At 39.2% G+C, this 16,770-nt stretch overlaps 2 protein-coding genes across 3 annotated transcripts; one reads left to right on the plus strand and one right to left on the minus strand.

The window, feature by feature from the left end:
- Positions 1-64: 64 nt before the first annotated feature.
- On the minus strand, positions 65-10,373 carry tmprss13a (transmembrane serine protease 13a). Of its 2 annotated transcripts, none has more exons than XM_077611651.1 (13): positions 10,209-10,373; positions 7,036-7,210; positions 5,689-5,799; positions 5,318-5,485; positions 4,139-4,265; positions 3,961-4,056; positions 3,510-3,553; positions 2,809-2,971; positions 2,564-2,742; positions 2,309-2,407; positions 1,493-1,635; positions 1,233-1,385; positions 65-577 (listed from the first exon to the last, which is right to left on the minus strand). In XM_077611651.1, the coding sequence occupies exons 1-13, from the start codon at positions 10,233-10,235 to the stop codon at positions 563-565; spliced, it is 1,500 nt and encodes a 499-aa protein (XP_077467777.1). In that variant the 5' UTR covers positions 10,236-10,373; the 3' UTR covers positions 65-562. The 2 variants fall into 2 exon arrangements, with proteins under 2 accessions (XP_077467777.1, XP_077467778.1); XM_077611652.1 differs by lacking the exon at positions 10,209-10,373 and adding an exon at positions 9,004-9,173.
- A 1,431-nt stretch (positions 10,374-11,804) lies between these two features.
- Positions 11,805-16,441, plus strand: il10ra (interleukin 10 receptor, alpha). Its single transcript, XM_077611653.1, has 7 exons — positions 11,805-12,091; positions 12,668-12,788; positions 13,590-13,759; positions 14,276-14,433; positions 14,515-14,680; positions 14,807-14,925; positions 15,117-16,441. Exons 1-7 carry the CDS (start codon positions 12,004-12,006, stop codon positions 15,747-15,749), a joined length of 1,455 nt encoding a protein of 484 aa, XP_077467779.1. The 5' UTR covers positions 11,805-12,003; the 3' UTR covers positions 15,750-16,441.
- The last annotated feature ends 329 nt before the right edge of the window (positions 16,442-16,770 follow it).

The following is a 16,770-nucleotide window of genomic DNA, read 5'->3' on the forward strand; positions in this document are numbered from 1 at the left end:
TTCAATCCACCATAAGGTAAACATTTAAGTCAAATCATACAAAAAAAACGTTTTATATAAACAATTGAGATAAAATTTGGAGGTTTATTTATGGCTTTCCTCATCATCAGCATAGTAAAAAAAACACAAGTACCTTGAAGAAGTAATCCTTGCTATAATAAACCTCGGGAGAATTTATTGCCGCTGTACCACTAAACGACTGGCCTCTAAAAATGTAGACAGTCTTTGTTAGGCGCGGAATTGATCAGAAGTCGTGTCTGGAGAGATTCCACTGTCAATTGGTGAGGGGGAAAACATTAAGAATACACGAGGGAAGGTGCAGCCATCTTTAAATGTTGAGTAATATGAAGATAAATAAACAAGGCAGGATATCATGCAAATGAAAACAAGTCGTCAGTGCGTGAATGCTAACGGTTACAGTGCTAGAATGGCGACGTTGGGCTTCGTTTCCGATTCAATTGACCTTTGATCCTGACGTCCTCCCTCCGTCTTCCACGGAAGATTCCGAGGGTTCGGTTGAAGAGGACTTTGAGGTGGTCCGTCGGGGAGGAGGTGAGGGACTTTATGATCTTTCATGCTGGGAGAGATCAATTAAATCACAATTAGGTAATTGCCATTTGAGCTTTCATTACAGTGAAATTCAAATTACAGTAGGAACTGTGTATGAGCATTTCTCAATGTCGGTTTAGAAGTTTTTGTTTAATGTGGACCTTATGTACGAATAATGGAGTAGCAATAGAAGGGTTATAATCCTAAAGCGCATTCAAACCAGGAAAGTACATAGTTGACTATTTTTTCTATACATGTACACATTGTTCAATCATTGGACAAATACAGAAAAATATGGAATTAAACAATTATGGAGATCCAGCTGTGATTTCAGATGTGGTCCGAATCAGCGTTTTGCATCATTTTTTAAAATAGGATTTTAAGCACAATTAGTTTCATAACCATGTTTATTCACCCTAAAAACATGCAATACGCGTTTGTGCAAATTGTTTGTAAATGAGAATTATTTTTACTATGAGGTTGGATTCAATTGCATTTTAGAGTTAGGCATACATTTTAACATGTTTCTTTTAATCTAGGATTTTTTTCAGTTCCTACTGATACCAATATATCTTCTTGTCAATCAAAGTAGAAATGCTGACTTCAGGAAAACAAGCTAGCTTCTATTAAATGTAGCATTTTAGTCAAATACTCAACGCTATTTCCTGATTTTGAGTGCATACCTGCATGTTGGTGTAGATCCAAGGTAGAAGTCTGCTGACTCTGCTGTAAACACCTGGTCTGTTGCCCTCACCACATCCCAGCCCCCAGCTGGTGAGGCCCGCCAAATACCACACCTTGTCAATCTCACACACAAGCGGCCCACCGCTGTCGCCCTGGTAAGAAAAAATAAAAATAAAAAGTCAAAACCACAAGGCAAACAATTTGCAGCTCTAACGCCAAAGCCAAAGTAGTCATTTTGAGCGTGCAGTTAATTGGTCACCTGACAAGAATCTCTGCCTCCCTCCAAGAATCCAGCACAGATCATGTTGTCAGTCACAGCACTTCCGTACACCCGCGGGCTACCGCACACTTCCGTTCCGATGATGTCGACAGTTACCTCCATCAGTTCTCTGGACCCCTTCTCTGCAATGGCAGTAAAAAAAAAAAGTTACAAAGGAACTATAGTTCCCTGGCTCCCTCTGCTGACTAACCCAGCAACTACAGGCAACAATAAGTTCATGAGTAACCCGTAATAGGGGAACCGATGATTAATTCATATCCACAGCTTGAATATACCTACCAAATATCTTTGAGGTGTGTCCACGAATAGCAGAAGAGTAGCAGTTTTATTTTAATTTTGCATTTAATTTTTAAAAAAATCAATTAAATAGGGCACATGTGTCAAAGTGGCGGCCCGGGGGCCAAATCTGGCCCCCCACATCATTTTGTGTGGCCCGGGAAAGTAAATCCCGGGCCGAAATAGGGCTTAGAGGATCTATCATTACACAATCCTAGATCATACCAGCTAAATATTCTGATCTATCCACTAATAAATTGACAATTTTTGTTAGTGTCCTCCCCAACAACAACAACAACAACCTGAGATTTTGAGACCTAAAAAAGGCACCCTATAGCGCACCAATTTCGAAAAAAAACAACCTTAGAAACCCCATTTTTAGCCAGCAATCAACTTTTTTTGGCATGTTAGTAAGAAAAAGTGTACATAAAGTGGACTCATTTATTTATTCTTTTAAAAAGGCCGCATCTCATCATGCTCTTCATTCCATTTCAAGGCAAAAATAATTTCCAAGCTTACCCTCTCCTGCCGTGGTAGTACCAAAACCCGAAGTCCAACAAGTGGTGCCGTGAGGGAATTTCTGTCCGTGAACTGGCAGGCACGCCGGGTGAACATCAGCTGAGAGGAGGGACAGTCATTTAAGCATCTGAATGCTACACATTCCCCGAACCAGAAACAATCGAGTATTCAAAAAAAAAAATCAAATTTTCCAAACTACAGCAGCATTTGTCAAACAATTTTCCAACCAATAATAATCACAAAAGCTTGACTAACCGTCAAAACTGACAGGAGCTGAAAGTTTGAGTAGAGCGATGTCATAATCTTTGGTCACATTGTTGTAGTTTTCATGAAGAATGATTTTCTCCACCAAAAAGGGCACAGGGAGATCATCCTGAGAAACCGTGCCGGCGTACACTCGCCAGTACTTTGGATCTCGCGCTTGGGGGTGGTCGCTGTAAAATGGCAGTGGAGTCAACGATGATTTTTGAGTGATTAGATCAAAAAAATAACTGACTTACTCTGGGAAGCAGTGAGTGGCAGTCAGCACGAAATCAGGGGCGATGAGGACCCCTCCACAAACGTGGGAAATTCCAAAGTGGAGCGATGTCTGCCAAGGCCACTGTCCTTTCTGCGCAACACTGCCCCCTATGATGCGCGATGTGGATTGCTGCTTTCCGCAGTCTGAAGCGAGATAACGGAAAATTGTCTTTTTGCGTGCCAATCCAATCAAACCAATGAAGAAATTCACATAAACGTATGTTGTCTCTTTGCACACAAATTGAATAAAACAATAGCATTTAGCTTCTTTGACACTGACTTTTTAGAAACCTGCCTTTTGTAATTGCTGTAACTGTAATCTGTCAATCAAATAGCGTTGGGAAGGGTGTTACGAAAAGGAATGACGGCAAATGACCGATTACTCTTGATTGTCTTGGTGATTGGGTGTAGTAGAGTAAGGCGACCAATCCAGACTGTTGGTGGCTTTTTTAAGCAATTGTGAAATGCCTTTTTCCATATAATTTAAAAAAAATTACCCATCAAAAATCACATCATACAGAATTTTTTTTCCTGTTGCTTGGCGTCATCAGTATATTGATGCTCACAAAGTATATTAAAGTAGAATTTTTTGATATTTCCACATCCAAAAGGATCACATTGACCTGTTATGGTTGTTCATACGTGTGTCACATGACCGTAGGCACAGATGGCATTTGCTTACCAACGCACTGCAGGGAGACTCCGCCTTGATCCAGACAGGAAGAACTGCGAGGCCACAAGGAGAACCACGTAAGCCAAAATACAGCGTAAACAATATAACCCTCATTTTTGTAGGTCAATAACCACGGGAATAATATACCATATACAACTTGGCAAGACTCAAAAGTATGAGACTCGGACCATGCCATTGGCAGTGAGACATCAAATCTATTTATTTTTATTTATAACCGGCTGCCAAACTTCCCAGTTAAAATGTATCGGACGTCTATCGCCGTCAAGGACGGAAGAGGAGTCATTTTAGAAAATGACATAAAGGCAATTTGAAAAGTAGGAATGAGTGATCCGTTTCCTTAAATTCTGTGCTAATGCGCCAAAATGACTATAATCTGAGATTCGTATCTATTTTAGCTCCTTATAATTTACTACTGCTTATGCTTGTAGACGGAACTCACTTGACTTCAACCTGAGCCTGGATGGAGTCGGGCAAGCTGTCAGTCACCATCAGTCCAAGGGAACCCTGAGACGTGATCTTCGAGTAGTTATAAGCCCTGCGGACATATTGAAATAAAAAATATTGGAGAAAAATTGATGGGAAAAGAGTCACGAAAGGAAAGAGTGGAGAGGCATTACTTTCTAAACCCAAGTTGGTTACAGGTCTTATCAGCGAGGCTTTGGTTCCACCCACTGAAGCAGACGGGAAGAAAGCGGCCATCTTGGTCGGTATTGACTTCCAGGGCATTTCGACTGGAAAATCTCACTGGTGAAGAAACATTGGTAGTGTGTTAATTCACATTATTATTTTTTTACAACCAGTGCTAGCTCTCATGTCAAGAAGATATTACCACATTTCCAGACTATAAGGCACACTTTTTTCATAGTTTGGCTGCCTTGCGACCAATATTTATGTGCACATATGTACCGTATTTTCATGACTATAAGGCGCACTTAAGTCTTAAATTTTCTCCAAAATAGACAGGGCGCCTTATAATCCAGTGTGCTTTATATATGGAAAAAAAATTAAAATGTGTCATTCATTGAGGGTGCGCCTTATAGTCATGAAAATACGATATTTATTTTCTCTCTGACCACCAACAGTTATTTTATTTTTAGACTAGAAGTATCTGCAAACACTTTAAGGCAAGGGTGTCAGACTCGGATTGGTTTGTTCGCGGGCCGCATTAACGTCAACTCGATTTCATTGGGCCGGACCATTGTAAGTATAATATTTAGATTTTTTATATAAATTGATTAAAAGAACTGGATCAAAAGCCCTGAATGTTCAGTTTTTAATAGAAAGTGTTTATTTGAGCTTTTTTTTCTTAGTAAGGGAAAAATCTTTTAATCGATTTAAAAGGAAACCAAATTTTTCTTTATATTCCATATTAAAGTGGAAAACAGAAAATATTTTTATATATTTAGATTTTACAGAATGATTTTTGAACTAAAAACAGAAAAAATGGATTAAAAAATGACAATTATTGATTTAAAAGGGGGAAAATCAGGAAATATAATGTACATCTATGTATACATTTTAAGTTGAACCTAAAACAGAAAGTCGGCACTGACGATTTACTTTCCCGGGCCACACAATGTGATGCGGCAGGCCAGATTTGGCCCCCGGGCCATCACTTTGACACCTGTTCTTCAAGGTATGTTTGTTCTTGGTTTCTGATCAAATCAAAAATTCCCTTCCCAAAAAAGCCACAATTCTTTAGTTGGTGCGGCTTGTAGTCAGAAAAATACAGTAAATGGATGGCATAGCATTCTAAAAATCGTCCCCCAACAGGATGGATTTGCTTGCAAACTCACCACAGTCCATTTCATCGGAGCCCAGCTCGCAGTCCCTGATGCCATCGCACTCAATGGTAGTATTGGGGCAGCTGTCACTTGTCAAGATAAGGGAGGGATCATCGTTGCTCAGAGATGTTTGCTGAGGATTATTAATGCCTCGTGATAGCAAACGGGTGCCATAATGCACTGCCATTGGAGAGAGAAAAAAAGAACCAAATTAGATGTGACGGGACTTAGAATTCGAATCCAAACACCCCTAAAAGACCAATATAATTGGAGTCATTCAATATTCTATTCGTACGTTAGCAGTCTGTGAAGCTCTGAATGTTATGACATAGGCATACGGTGCAGTGAAAACACAAAAAGAGCAAAGGAAGATGAATGCCAACCTCCGAGCCAGATGGCAACGGCCAGCAGGGCCACCAGGACGACGGCGGCGAATGACCCTCCGACGCATTGGCGGTTTCTATTACAGCATCCTTTTTTCTTGCTCCTGGGAACTGCGTGGAAAGAGTACACACAATACAACTTGTTTCTATGGCATGGGTGTCAGACTCGGGTTGGTTCGCGCGCCGCTTTAACGTCAACTTGATTTCATGTGGGCCGGACCATTTTAGATATAATATTTAGATATTTTTTTATACAAATGGATTTAAAGAACTGGATTAAAAGCCCTGAATATTCAGTTTTTTATAAATCTAAAACAATGTTTATTTTAGCTTTTTTTATATATTTTTTGATTTTACTAAAATATTTTTGAACTAAAAACGCAGAAAAAATAGATTACAAAATTACAGTTATTGATTTAAAAGGGGAAAATCAGGAAATTTAATATCCATCTATACTCTTCATTTGAATTTGATCCTAAAACAGAAAGTCAGCACTCATGATTTACTTTCCCGGGCCAAACAAAATGATGCTACGGGCCAGATTTGGCCCCCGGGCCGCCACTTTGACACAAGTGATCTATAGGCTTAATTAGGAGGTCACTGGGGTCATGGTTCAGCCAAGGCTTCCAATTATGTAGTAGTTCCAAATCTAACACATCGAGTATGACTTGAAAATTTTAATAGAAATATGCCTCAAAAATATTTTTTATAGCCGTCCCTACACCATAGTAGACCACGTTTTAACCTGTGTCAAAGGCACGTTGAAAATATATATATATTTTTTTTTAATTCACAACATCGGGTATTTTATATCATGCAATCAATATACATTTTTTCCAAATTTGGTCAAAAAAAAGGAAGTTAAATGTAAAATCAAGTAGTGATGCAACATAACTCTCCATTGGAAAACAGTAAATGGCTTATTTTACTAGTTAGTGCTTTTAAAAACTATACAAAGTTGGCAAAAATGTTAATAATAAAACAAATTAGGTTGTCTTGCTTTGTACTAAGTGGGAATATCACTTTATCTGATACTTGGTACTTTTTTAAAGCCTTTCGAGGATTAAATAATTTTTCAATGAATATTAAATAAATATAAAAAATACACACAAACTTTGCCCAAAAATCTTAATTTACCGTGTCTACCAAATAAAATCCTATATCTTTCCAATTTATAAATATAAAAAGTTCTTCAAGGCGGCTGAGTGATTTAACATCCCGGCCTCGCAGTTCTGAGGTCGAGGGTTTGATCCCAGTGGGGTCCTCACTGTTTGCATGTTCGTTCTGAAATTGCGTGACTTTACTCCGGGTCGGTCAAAAACTAAATGACCTAACATTACGACTTACGCGAGCTGGACTGTGTTACTTGAGGAGCGGCCACGGGCGTCGAAAAGCGAGGGATGTAGTGCGGCTGGTTGGCGGGGAGCTGCTCCGGCGCCACGCCGTACACCACCTCTTCGTAGGACTTGAGGGGGGGCTGCGCATGCACGGCCACCGTATAGTAAGGCGGAGGGGGCTCGTTCTAAAAAAGGAAGACAAAATTAGAGTTATTTGATGAAAGGAATTCACAAGTTTTACCCTTCATTACACCAAGCATCAGCATTGTACTCAATTTGTTTGTCAAATAAAGATTGAGGACTTTTATTAAAGATGGGGGCCATTGTCCTCGTCCACGTTAACACCCAAGAAGACACAAAGAGGTATCATAGCAACAGTATTTAGAAGATTATTTCCTTCTTTTTTTGCTGTTGTGATGTTATCTCTTTGGCACGTCACACATCTCAGGGGACAGTTTGGATTCAAATAAAATGAAGGAAGGATATTTAAAAAAAAATCTACTTTTATTTTTTTTAGGGTGTAAGATTAACACTAGGTTAGTTTTTATTTTTTTTAGGAAAAGGAAAATTAGTTAGCAAAAAAAACAATCGCCTGTTACTGTTCACTCCTTATATTCAATTTTCTAATAATATTTCATGTTTCCATTCCTTTTTGTTGTCTGATGTTGAAATGGAACATTTTATACATTTTATTTTATAGCGCTAAGACACCGCATGGAAAAATATCCTCAAAACGAGTGCATGTTACACTGACATTATTTTTTATTGCGTCATTGCCAGTAAATCACAAGGCTATTGTGAAAAGGGGATTGAGTGGGAATCTATTCGGAACCACGATTCCGCTTTAGAAAATATGTATTTATGCTCAAGGGGATCATGATCATTCCTTACACTGAAAAGTTTGGCAAATGATTAAAAACACACATCAATGATTGATACCCAATTCAAAACACATTGACAATTACTATAATTCCACTCATAAGTGCACTTAAATTGCATTATTTTCCTCAAAATTGACAATACACCTTCATTTCAGTGTCTTAACTGTATTGTACAATCATTTGAAGCCATAAAATGAAAATTAAAAAAACAAAATGGGAAAAAACCACATTTAGACCTGTGTGTAGAAAAAAGGATAAACCTTTAAATCTCTGCATCCTTCACATAGTTTCGAATGAAGTCACCTCTTAAAAATGTCAACAATCTAACAAAGCAAATGGAAAATGTTGGTAGTTTTGAGTGTGACATCCTGCTAAACTAGTTTATGTTCAGGGTTAGAGCGTTGCATCATCAAAATGCTCAAATAAACTCAGCCTTCTAAATAGGGTGGAAATAAAGATTTTTGTGAAGAAAAAAAAAAAAACTGTTACAAAGTTGTCAAGTTACAAAAGGCACACACTAAAAAGAAAGAGGCAGCAGAGCGGGTTTATCATATTTCTCTGCATTCAAACGTGTATCATTTTTCATGACTCATTGTCATGGAAAATGACTGTTAAATGTCACTTTTACAAGATTACAGTTTACGGTTTCACACCAATCAGGTGTCAGAAAGCACATTTGAGACAAAGTTAAAATTAAATGGTCTCAGCTGGGGTCCGGAATTGGAAATAAACCAAAAATAAAATTTTATTCATCCCGTTTGCCAACTTTAGAAAACTATCATAACATGATTTAAAAAAAAATGACTTAAGTGGTTGAAATAATGCAAAATGTTGCTTCAAGTTAAAATAAAAAAGTCTGAAACTGATAGAAAATGACAATTGCAGTATTTCAGGGGACCAAAATTTCCAACATTTTGGTATGATGAAAAGTCTTACAATCTGTCATGTCAACCTTCCTTTTTTTGTCCAAATAAATATTAAAAAACACTTCTCTGTATTTCTACATGCATTTCAGCCAGTTAACTTTGGGGAAAAAAGCAATTCAGAAACCAAATAAACACCTGAAAGGAAGATAAATAAATAAACAGACGACCTACCGAGTTAAGCTTTGCCATCGGAATCAGTGAGAAGTCAACTTTGGGGTGGCGACGGCTCTCATTTATAAGCGCAAAAATATTCTTTTGTCATTGCTTCCAATAATTGTGGTTTACCGGCTGTGATTATCACCGAGCATTATCAAAAAAATAAAAACTCCCACCCAGAAGGTGTATATTTAGAAAAGTTGGGCGCGCCTACCAATTTGCACACCTGCCCAACCGGTTAGGGGCAGCCTGACGTCCACCAAAGCTGGTTTGTTGGGTTGAAACTATTGTGTAGCTCTAGCGACACCCATTAAGACAACTGGGGGAGGGGGGGGCGGTGGTCTTTGCTCTTAGATTAGCTTCTAATTTGTGGTCCTTTCCATTTTTAGGACAGAAACTACTGTCGCTCACAATCTACCAGTCATTTGTCAATGTCGAGTTCATCCGGTCTGTTGTTTTCCTTTTAGGCCTGAATTTGACTGGGGGTCTCCTAGTCAAAACGGTCCATTCTTTGTCAACCTCTGCCGATAACTGCCCTTATAAATGATTATGATTCCCCTTACAAACCCCCCCAAAAAACCTTACAAACACCGTACGACTCGTACGAGTCGTACGGTGTTTGTAAGTTTTTTGGGGGGTTTGTAAGGGGAATCATAATCATTTATAAGGGCAGTTATCGGCAGAGGTTGACAGGTATTAAAACCGATTGAACGTGTGTTACCGTCAATGGCAGCCATTGATTTATTGCAAGAAAAAAATCTATTTTAAAAGCTTAACTTTTTTTTAATACCCAATTCCGATCCGCTCTTTTAAACACACATTCAATGGATAGACACACAATTCAAAAAACGTTTACTGTCATTTCTGGACAATGAAGCGCACCAAAAAATTCATTATTTTCCACCTCCAAAAATAGAAGGATTTCAACATTGGACCATACATCCTTTGATTTTTCTTAAAGTTGGCATTGGAAGAAAAAAAAATTGGACATCCCTACTTAAGAGTATCATGAACGAAAGTTTAACCTTGGTTTCTTTAGGGTGAAGCTTTAAATATTGTACTTGTATGATAACAATAAAGGCATTCAATTCAATCAATATGCCAATATTTCATTGCATTTTGGGGAATTGCAGTTTTGTTTTGTTTTTTGCAAACTTATGAAACCAAAATTGAACTTTTGGGCCCCAAAACCAGCACCACCAAAAGAAGATCTTACCTACAGTGAAGAATGGTGGTGGCAAAGTCATGTTTTGAGGCCGATGATGGACAGGATTCGGAAAAATCCAAAATTAGCAGTCAGCGCTAGCATAAAACTGTCAGTCTGATACAACAACAAAAAATGGTGAAAGCATGTCAAGGAGGAGTGCAAGAACAGCTGAAATTCATCAGCAGTTAATCAGAAGCCTTGCAAATTGGCTCAGGTGTCTGCTGACACCTCAGTAATCAAGATGGAATGTGATTGGTTAATCAGCAACGTATGTCATAGTTTTAAGGGACCATCTTTAACATAAATGTCTTTATTTTTCTCAAGTGCTATTAAATCAAGCCCTCAGGGGGCAGCAGAGTTTATTGTATTTTTGCTGGTTTCATTTTTTGCAGGCCTGCAATTGGCTGGGAGCCCAAAAAAGCAATTTCCTAAAAAAATAAAAAGGAAGCCTCCCTTTTCCAATATACAAATGCTGTCTTGATAACATTACACACGGGTTCTAATCAATACATTCATTCATGCATTTTACAAAACCGCTTATTTTCACGAGGCTGGCGGGGGTGCTGGAGCCCGTTCCAGCCCACTACGGGCACCCTGAATCGGTGGCCGGCCAATCGCAGGGCACGAGGAGACAAACAACCAATCATAGCTAGTGTTAGAGTTTAGAATTTAGAGTTTTCAACCAGCTAGCCTAGCATTCCTCTTTTTGTAATGTGGGAGGAAACTAGAGTACCCCGGAGAAAACCCATGCAAACTCCACACAGTGAGCACACACGTGGGATTGAACCCTCGACCCCAAAACTGTGAGGCCGACGCGCTATCCACTCTCACATGATGAATATATAAATATAGCTTTTATAATAGAGCGGGCGGATGGCTGAGTGGTTAGCGCGTCGGTCTCACAGTGGGGTAACGGGGTTCAAATCCAGGTCGGTCCACCTGTGGGGAGTTTGCATGTTCTCCTCGGGCCTGCGTGGGTTTTCTGCGGGTACTCCGGTTTCCTCCCACATTCCAAAGACATGCATGGTAGGCTGATTGGACACTCTAAATTTCCCCTAGGTATGAGTGTAAGCGTAAATGATTGTTTGTCTCTTTCTGCCCTGTGATTGGCTGACCACCAATTCAGGGTGCCCCCTACCTCTGGCCTGAAATCAGCTTGGATAGGCTCCAGCACCCCCTGCGACCCCAGTGAGGAGAAAGCGGTTCAGAAAACTAGATGAGATGAGCTTTTATGATGAAATTTGGTTGAAGGATAAACAATGTTTCTAATAAAACTTTGAATAACTCACCCATCTAACCTGGATTTAAATTTAATATAGTAGTCCATTTTAGGGTTTTAAGGTTAATAGTAGCATCTGTTTTAAGTCAAATGTGTTATTTCCACACTGGGTTGACGTTTAGAAGTCAAAAGTGAAAAACACGACTCATGTTGTTTTTGGCTACTGATGAAACTGGGAAAGTCCTGAAGTGGTTCGTTATCTCGTGTCACGCAATTTTTTTTGGGAAAAGTACTTTACAAACTGCTGAAAGGGCAAAAGGGAAGTTCGAGTCTTGTTGAGACTTGTAATCCAGCGTCAGTCACACAACAGGAAACTTGTCACACCACCACCACCGCCGCGAGAGGAGGGAAGTTCTGCACTGGGGAACAGTTTTTTTTTGAAGTGAGCTCTTCGAAAAGAAACCATCTCAAACATCTTTTTGATCAACAGCTACATATCGGAGAAGTCCGCTCTCAGAAATGTCGTTTTGGTTCGATTATTTTTGGCGGTGGGTGAAATAGGACAGCCATTCAAATTTCAAAACACTGAATGATGACATCTGTGCAAGTCCCAGGAATAGCAATGAGCAATAAGACGCTGGTCATCGTCTTTCTTTTTATCCTAAACAGCAGTACAGGTAAAAAAAATGCTTTTTTTTATCTTCAAAAGTCTAACATTTTGTCTATAATATTATGTTCATTTAAATCAGTAGGTGTAAGAACGGACTATAAGTCGCACTTGTTAAAATGCACAAAAAAGGAGAAAAAAAATGGTAGTGGAATATTAGTTAAATTTTTGGGGGGGAAGTTTTGCAATTAATCAGAAACCAAAACAAAGATTTTACGTAAATTATAATAAAATAAGGAACAACAGACAAAATAGACACTTGTTAATGTGATAGAGTAACAGTTTTGGGATACATTTTGGCTAAAAACAATAATGTAACAAGCTGTTGTCGGTCAGGGTACAAATAGAAGTTGCAAGTCCAGCCAAACTATGAAAAAAATGCAATTTATAATGCGCAAAATACGCTAGTTTGTTTTTAGGTCTGAGTTGAGTGCTTCACTTTATCCAAATTAGCTTAATTTAGAATTGTGAGCTCATAATAGCACATTTTTTTCTTGTGTGGCAGAAACGTCAAAGTTTTCCAAGTTGTGTGTTCTTGAGTTATGTATTCATCCGTGTAACTTTTTTGTTTGTACGTTGACGGCAGGATTTTCGCTCCCACGGCTCGATCGACTGAGCGTGAATATTCTGGACGGCGAGGTGATCGTCTTTTGGAAGCCGGCGCAAAACGCCACGTCTGACGTCCAGTACAATGTACAAATGACAAAGTATGTTTTGAGCTTCAAAAATGTCAAAAGCAAACAAAAAAAAGTGACTTGAAGTAAACTGCAAGCAAATTGGACAGTTTAAGTTAATAATAGTTTGCTCCAGTCATGTGAACCGAGGATGCGGATAAGTCCGTTTACTCAAATCTGGCTCGCAAAACACGTTTACACAAGTTAATTTAATTATTGATTTGTTCAAAATAAGTTAGAATACAACAAAAACAAGTTACTATTTAAGAGAACTGAAGAATTTAAAGTGGAGCTGACTGAAACTGTTGTGTGTTTACGGTGCATTTGCCCAACTCAGAGGATATTATTATGAATAACCTAGTCCAGGGGTGTCAGACTCGGGTTGGTTCGCGGGCCGCTTTAACGTCAACTTGATTTCACGTGGGCCGGACCATTTTAGATATAATATTTAGATTTTTTAAAATAAATATATTAAAAGAACTGTATTAAAAGCCCTGAATATTCAGTTTTTTATAGATCTAAAACAATGTTTATTTTAGCTTTTTTTATATATATATTTTTAGATTTTACAAAATGATTTTTGAACTAAAGACACAGAAAAAATGGATTAAAAAATTACAATTATTGATTTAAGAGGGGGAAAATCAGGAAATTTAATATACATCTATACTCTTCATTTTAATTTGATCCTAAAACAGAAAGTCGGCACTCATCATTTACTTTCCCGGGCCGCACAAAATGATGCGGCGGGCCAGATTTGGCCCCGGGGCCGCCACTTTGACAAATGTGACCTAGTCAATTTGAGTCACTAACTTGTTTGATTTGTACTTTTAGGCTGGCTGGTGAGTGGGCCGTGGTTGTCAGCTGTTCGGGGATCACAAAGACCTTCTGCAATCTGAGTGGACACATACACCGCTACGCAAGTGGCTACAAGGTCAGGGTTCAGACGGTCGACGGGAACGACACGTCGGAGTGGACGGTGAAGAAATTCCTGCCCAATGCAAGTAAGTCAAATCAGGTTGTTTTCATTCATTTAAGTTTGCTATACTTTGCTGGTAAAGGGTTTTTGCCATTGGATTGAAGCAGGTCATTTATGTCAAAATATAAGTTTAACGTTTTGACTAATGGGAAGACACAAAAATTCTTGTTTTTGTGGAAGCTAAGACAATAGGCCAATGAATTATTGAACTGAAAAAAAATCTGCGAAATCTAGATTGACTGGTTGATTGTTGAGAAAATCAATTTGAACTGTAAACATTGTTGTTGTTTTTTTACAATTTTTTTGTTGATGTGGGGGTTATAAATCTTTTTCCCCTGTACTGCTGCAAGTCAAATTCATTATTAAGAATATATTTTTTTTTAATGTACTTTTCTTCCTTAATCATCAACAATAGATTTTTTTAAGAGCATTTCAGTTAAAAGTTACATTCCATCCTCATATTTGTCTCCTTTGCTTTTGCGTTTGTATATCGGCTTCTATTGAATTTCCTAACGATTGGCCATTTTGTTTATGTTTCCAGGTGACCTGCAACCCCCGTCTTTCACATTATACGCGACCTCCAGCACCATCACCATCCACGTTCACCAAAAACCCATCCACAGACAGCTCTTTCCTTTCGGGGTAACATACATCCTTCACCTGAAGGAAATCGCCAAAAATGACAAAGCGCCAGTCAAAGTAAGTTTCAGCATATTTTTTTGTTTAAATCCGGGAAGTAAAAATATCCTCAGGGACTGCATTGTCTTTGTAATCTCGCAGGAAACAACAGTGGTGTACCTAACAGATGACTTGGATCAAGAGTCCAAAACCTTCAGTTCACTCCAATGGGGGGTCAAGTACTGTGTCAGTGTCATGGTGGAAGGAAACGGCGCTTTGTCCAGGAGTGATTTTTCTCCGGAACAATGCCTGTTGCTCCCAGAGCGAGGTAAGCAAAACAAGTGTCGTCGTTGGCTCAAATTTCTCATGCTAAATTGAGCTACGCTACGAAGCATTCCAATGGAAAGAGTCTGTTCAAAAACGGGTCATTTTAAAGACATTTTTTGTTTTTCAGAATGGTTCGTCCTTTCCGTGTCGTCCCTTTCAGTTCTGGGTTTGATGGCCGTGGCTGCCGTTTCAGCGATTGGCCTCGTTTGTTACCTGAAGCGGCCAGCGAAAACACCTGTAGCCCTGGTACGCAAACACCCAATGAAAAAATCCCCGTTAATAACGTTGAAGTCAGAGCCAAAATGGCTGCACTAAAAGCGGCGTCTTCTTTTGTTTTTGTCTTTAAATATTTTACTCTATCACCAGAAGTTGAAAAAAATTGCAATTTAAATTTCCCCCACAAGTGAAAAATGTCCATAATTTTTTTCTATTTTTAGAAATCTCCCATGCTTAACTGGAATCCGCTCAGTGTCGGAGACGGACCCATGGAAGTGGTCACGGACAAAGGTTGGTTCCTATCCGGGCACGGAACACAAGTGAGAAACTTTACAGAAATCCTGCAAATCAAGCTGGCTTTCGACCTGGCTGAAGAAAACCACCGGAGACCAAGCCAGGACAGCGGCGTTATCGTGGTGTGCAACGCCGTGGAGAAAACCCAAACTGGTCTTCGGGGGAGACAAGAGGACAGCGGGTGTGGAAGCATGGGGGAAACCGTGTACCCCCAAAACGACCCGATCCCAACCAGGACAAAAGACGTGGTCCTCTCGGAGCCGAGCGTTCCGTTCAAAGATGTCGAAGACTATCGCCGACAAAACCCGGCATTGCACGTTCCCCAGGACCAGATCCCTTCTAGTCCCGTTCTGGCCCAAGTGGTCTCGGGCTATCGGGCGGGACCCCCACCGTGCATCTGCCCCGGCGCCGCTCATTTCTCCAAACGCGTGGTCCCTGAGGGTGAAACTATCCAATGGCGTGGAGGCAAAGAGGATTTTGGCCAAGATACGAGAAGGACACGGGTAGAAATGACCGCGGCGTTCCCCCTGTTGACGTCTCTCACGCAAGAGTTGGAATAACGTCTAAAAATCCATAAACTGATTCGTGGAGAACACTTTTTTTTTACAAGATGCTGACACCCCCCAAAAAATGCTGCTGCTTCAGATCAAAACTCATTTTTCGGGCTATACGAGAGCGAAAGAATGGAAAATTCTGTTAAATCACGCTGATTGGAGGGAAAAAAAGTAACTGTGAAACACTGAGATAAAATTTCTCACCTCTGCTGAAAGGGAAGTGAGTCTACGTGGCGTAGACGAGGGTGACGGATTGGTTCGTGGCCTTTCCCCAAATAATATAAGCGGCAGAAACTGTCAGATATGCGTTGTGACATCATGTCAGAGTACAAGTTTCTTTATAATACATAATTCGTAAGTAAATTGTGACAAGGGATCCAAATAATCTGATGGTATGTCAAAAATAATCATGTTAATCACTAAAAAAGTCTTTTTGAGAGAAACGCCGCAATTTCCCTGCCTATAAAAACATTGTAGTTGCTGAAAAAACTGTACTACACTGAAAAATGATTGCTAGGAAAGGGTTAATTCTGTTGTTGTACTGTTGTCTGTTTGAAATATTTATTATTATATGGTTTTGAATGCAAATTGTATGAAAATCAATGTTATTTCCTTGACGTGACCTTGAACAAGCACATAAGCTTCCCCATAGACAATAATAAAATGAAAAAAGAAACATTTCCTCTTTCAAGAAACAACTTTCAAGAAGTCAACGTGAGCATGAAATGCATTTTTTTTTGAAAGAACTGCAAAAAAATGTGCAGCCTCCTCCCAACTTTCAAACTCGGTACACCACAGTTTCAGTTTCTTTTTCTATAACCATATAAATGTGACATTTTACACATTGTAGGTCACATTGGAGAAGGAATAACCAATCAATTTTTACTAAGTACATAACTTTTCGCACTTTCAAGGTTGTTTTTTTTGCATTAATGTGGTTGAAAACAAAAAAGCAATGACCTTTCAGGTGGTTTTTTTTTTTAATCTGTCGCGGTTGGAGCATGTTTCTGAGTCAGATTCGAAGAAA

The sequence above is a fragment of the Stigmatopora argus genome, chromosome 10, assembly GCF_051989625.1.
Source record: "Stigmatopora argus isolate UIUO_Sarg chromosome 10, RoL_Sarg_1.0, whole genome shotgun sequence".
In the NCBI taxonomy this organism is placed as follows: Eukaryota; Metazoa; Chordata; class Actinopteri; order Syngnathiformes; family Syngnathidae; genus Stigmatopora; species Stigmatopora argus.

Excerpts from the sequence above, each read along its gene's own strand:
- tmprss13a (XM_077611651.1), bottom strand. The coding sequence starts at position 10,235 with ATGACTTTGCCACCACCATTCTTCACT. Across the intron at positions 5,486-5,688 it reads CGTTGCCATCTGGCTCGGAG|TGCATTATGGCACCCGTTTG; the intron begins GTTGGCATTCAT and ends CTCCAATGGCAG. Across the intron at positions 2,743-2,808 it reads GCCACTCACTGCTTCCCAGA|CGACCACCCCCAAGCGCGAG; the intron begins GTAAGTCAGTTA and ends GCCATTTTACAG.
- il10ra (XM_077611653.1), top strand. The coding sequence starts at position 12,004 with ATGATGACATCTGTGCAAGTCCCAGGAATAGCAATGAGCAATAAGACG. Across the intron at positions 12,092-12,667 it reads TATCCTAAACAGCAGTACAG|GATTTTCGCTCCCACGGCTC; the intron begins GTAAAAAAAATG and ends CGTTGACGGCAG. Across the intron at positions 12,789-13,589 it reads TACAATGTACAAATGACAAA|GCTGGCTGGTGAGTGGGCCG; the intron begins GTATGTTTTGAG and ends TTGTACTTTTAG.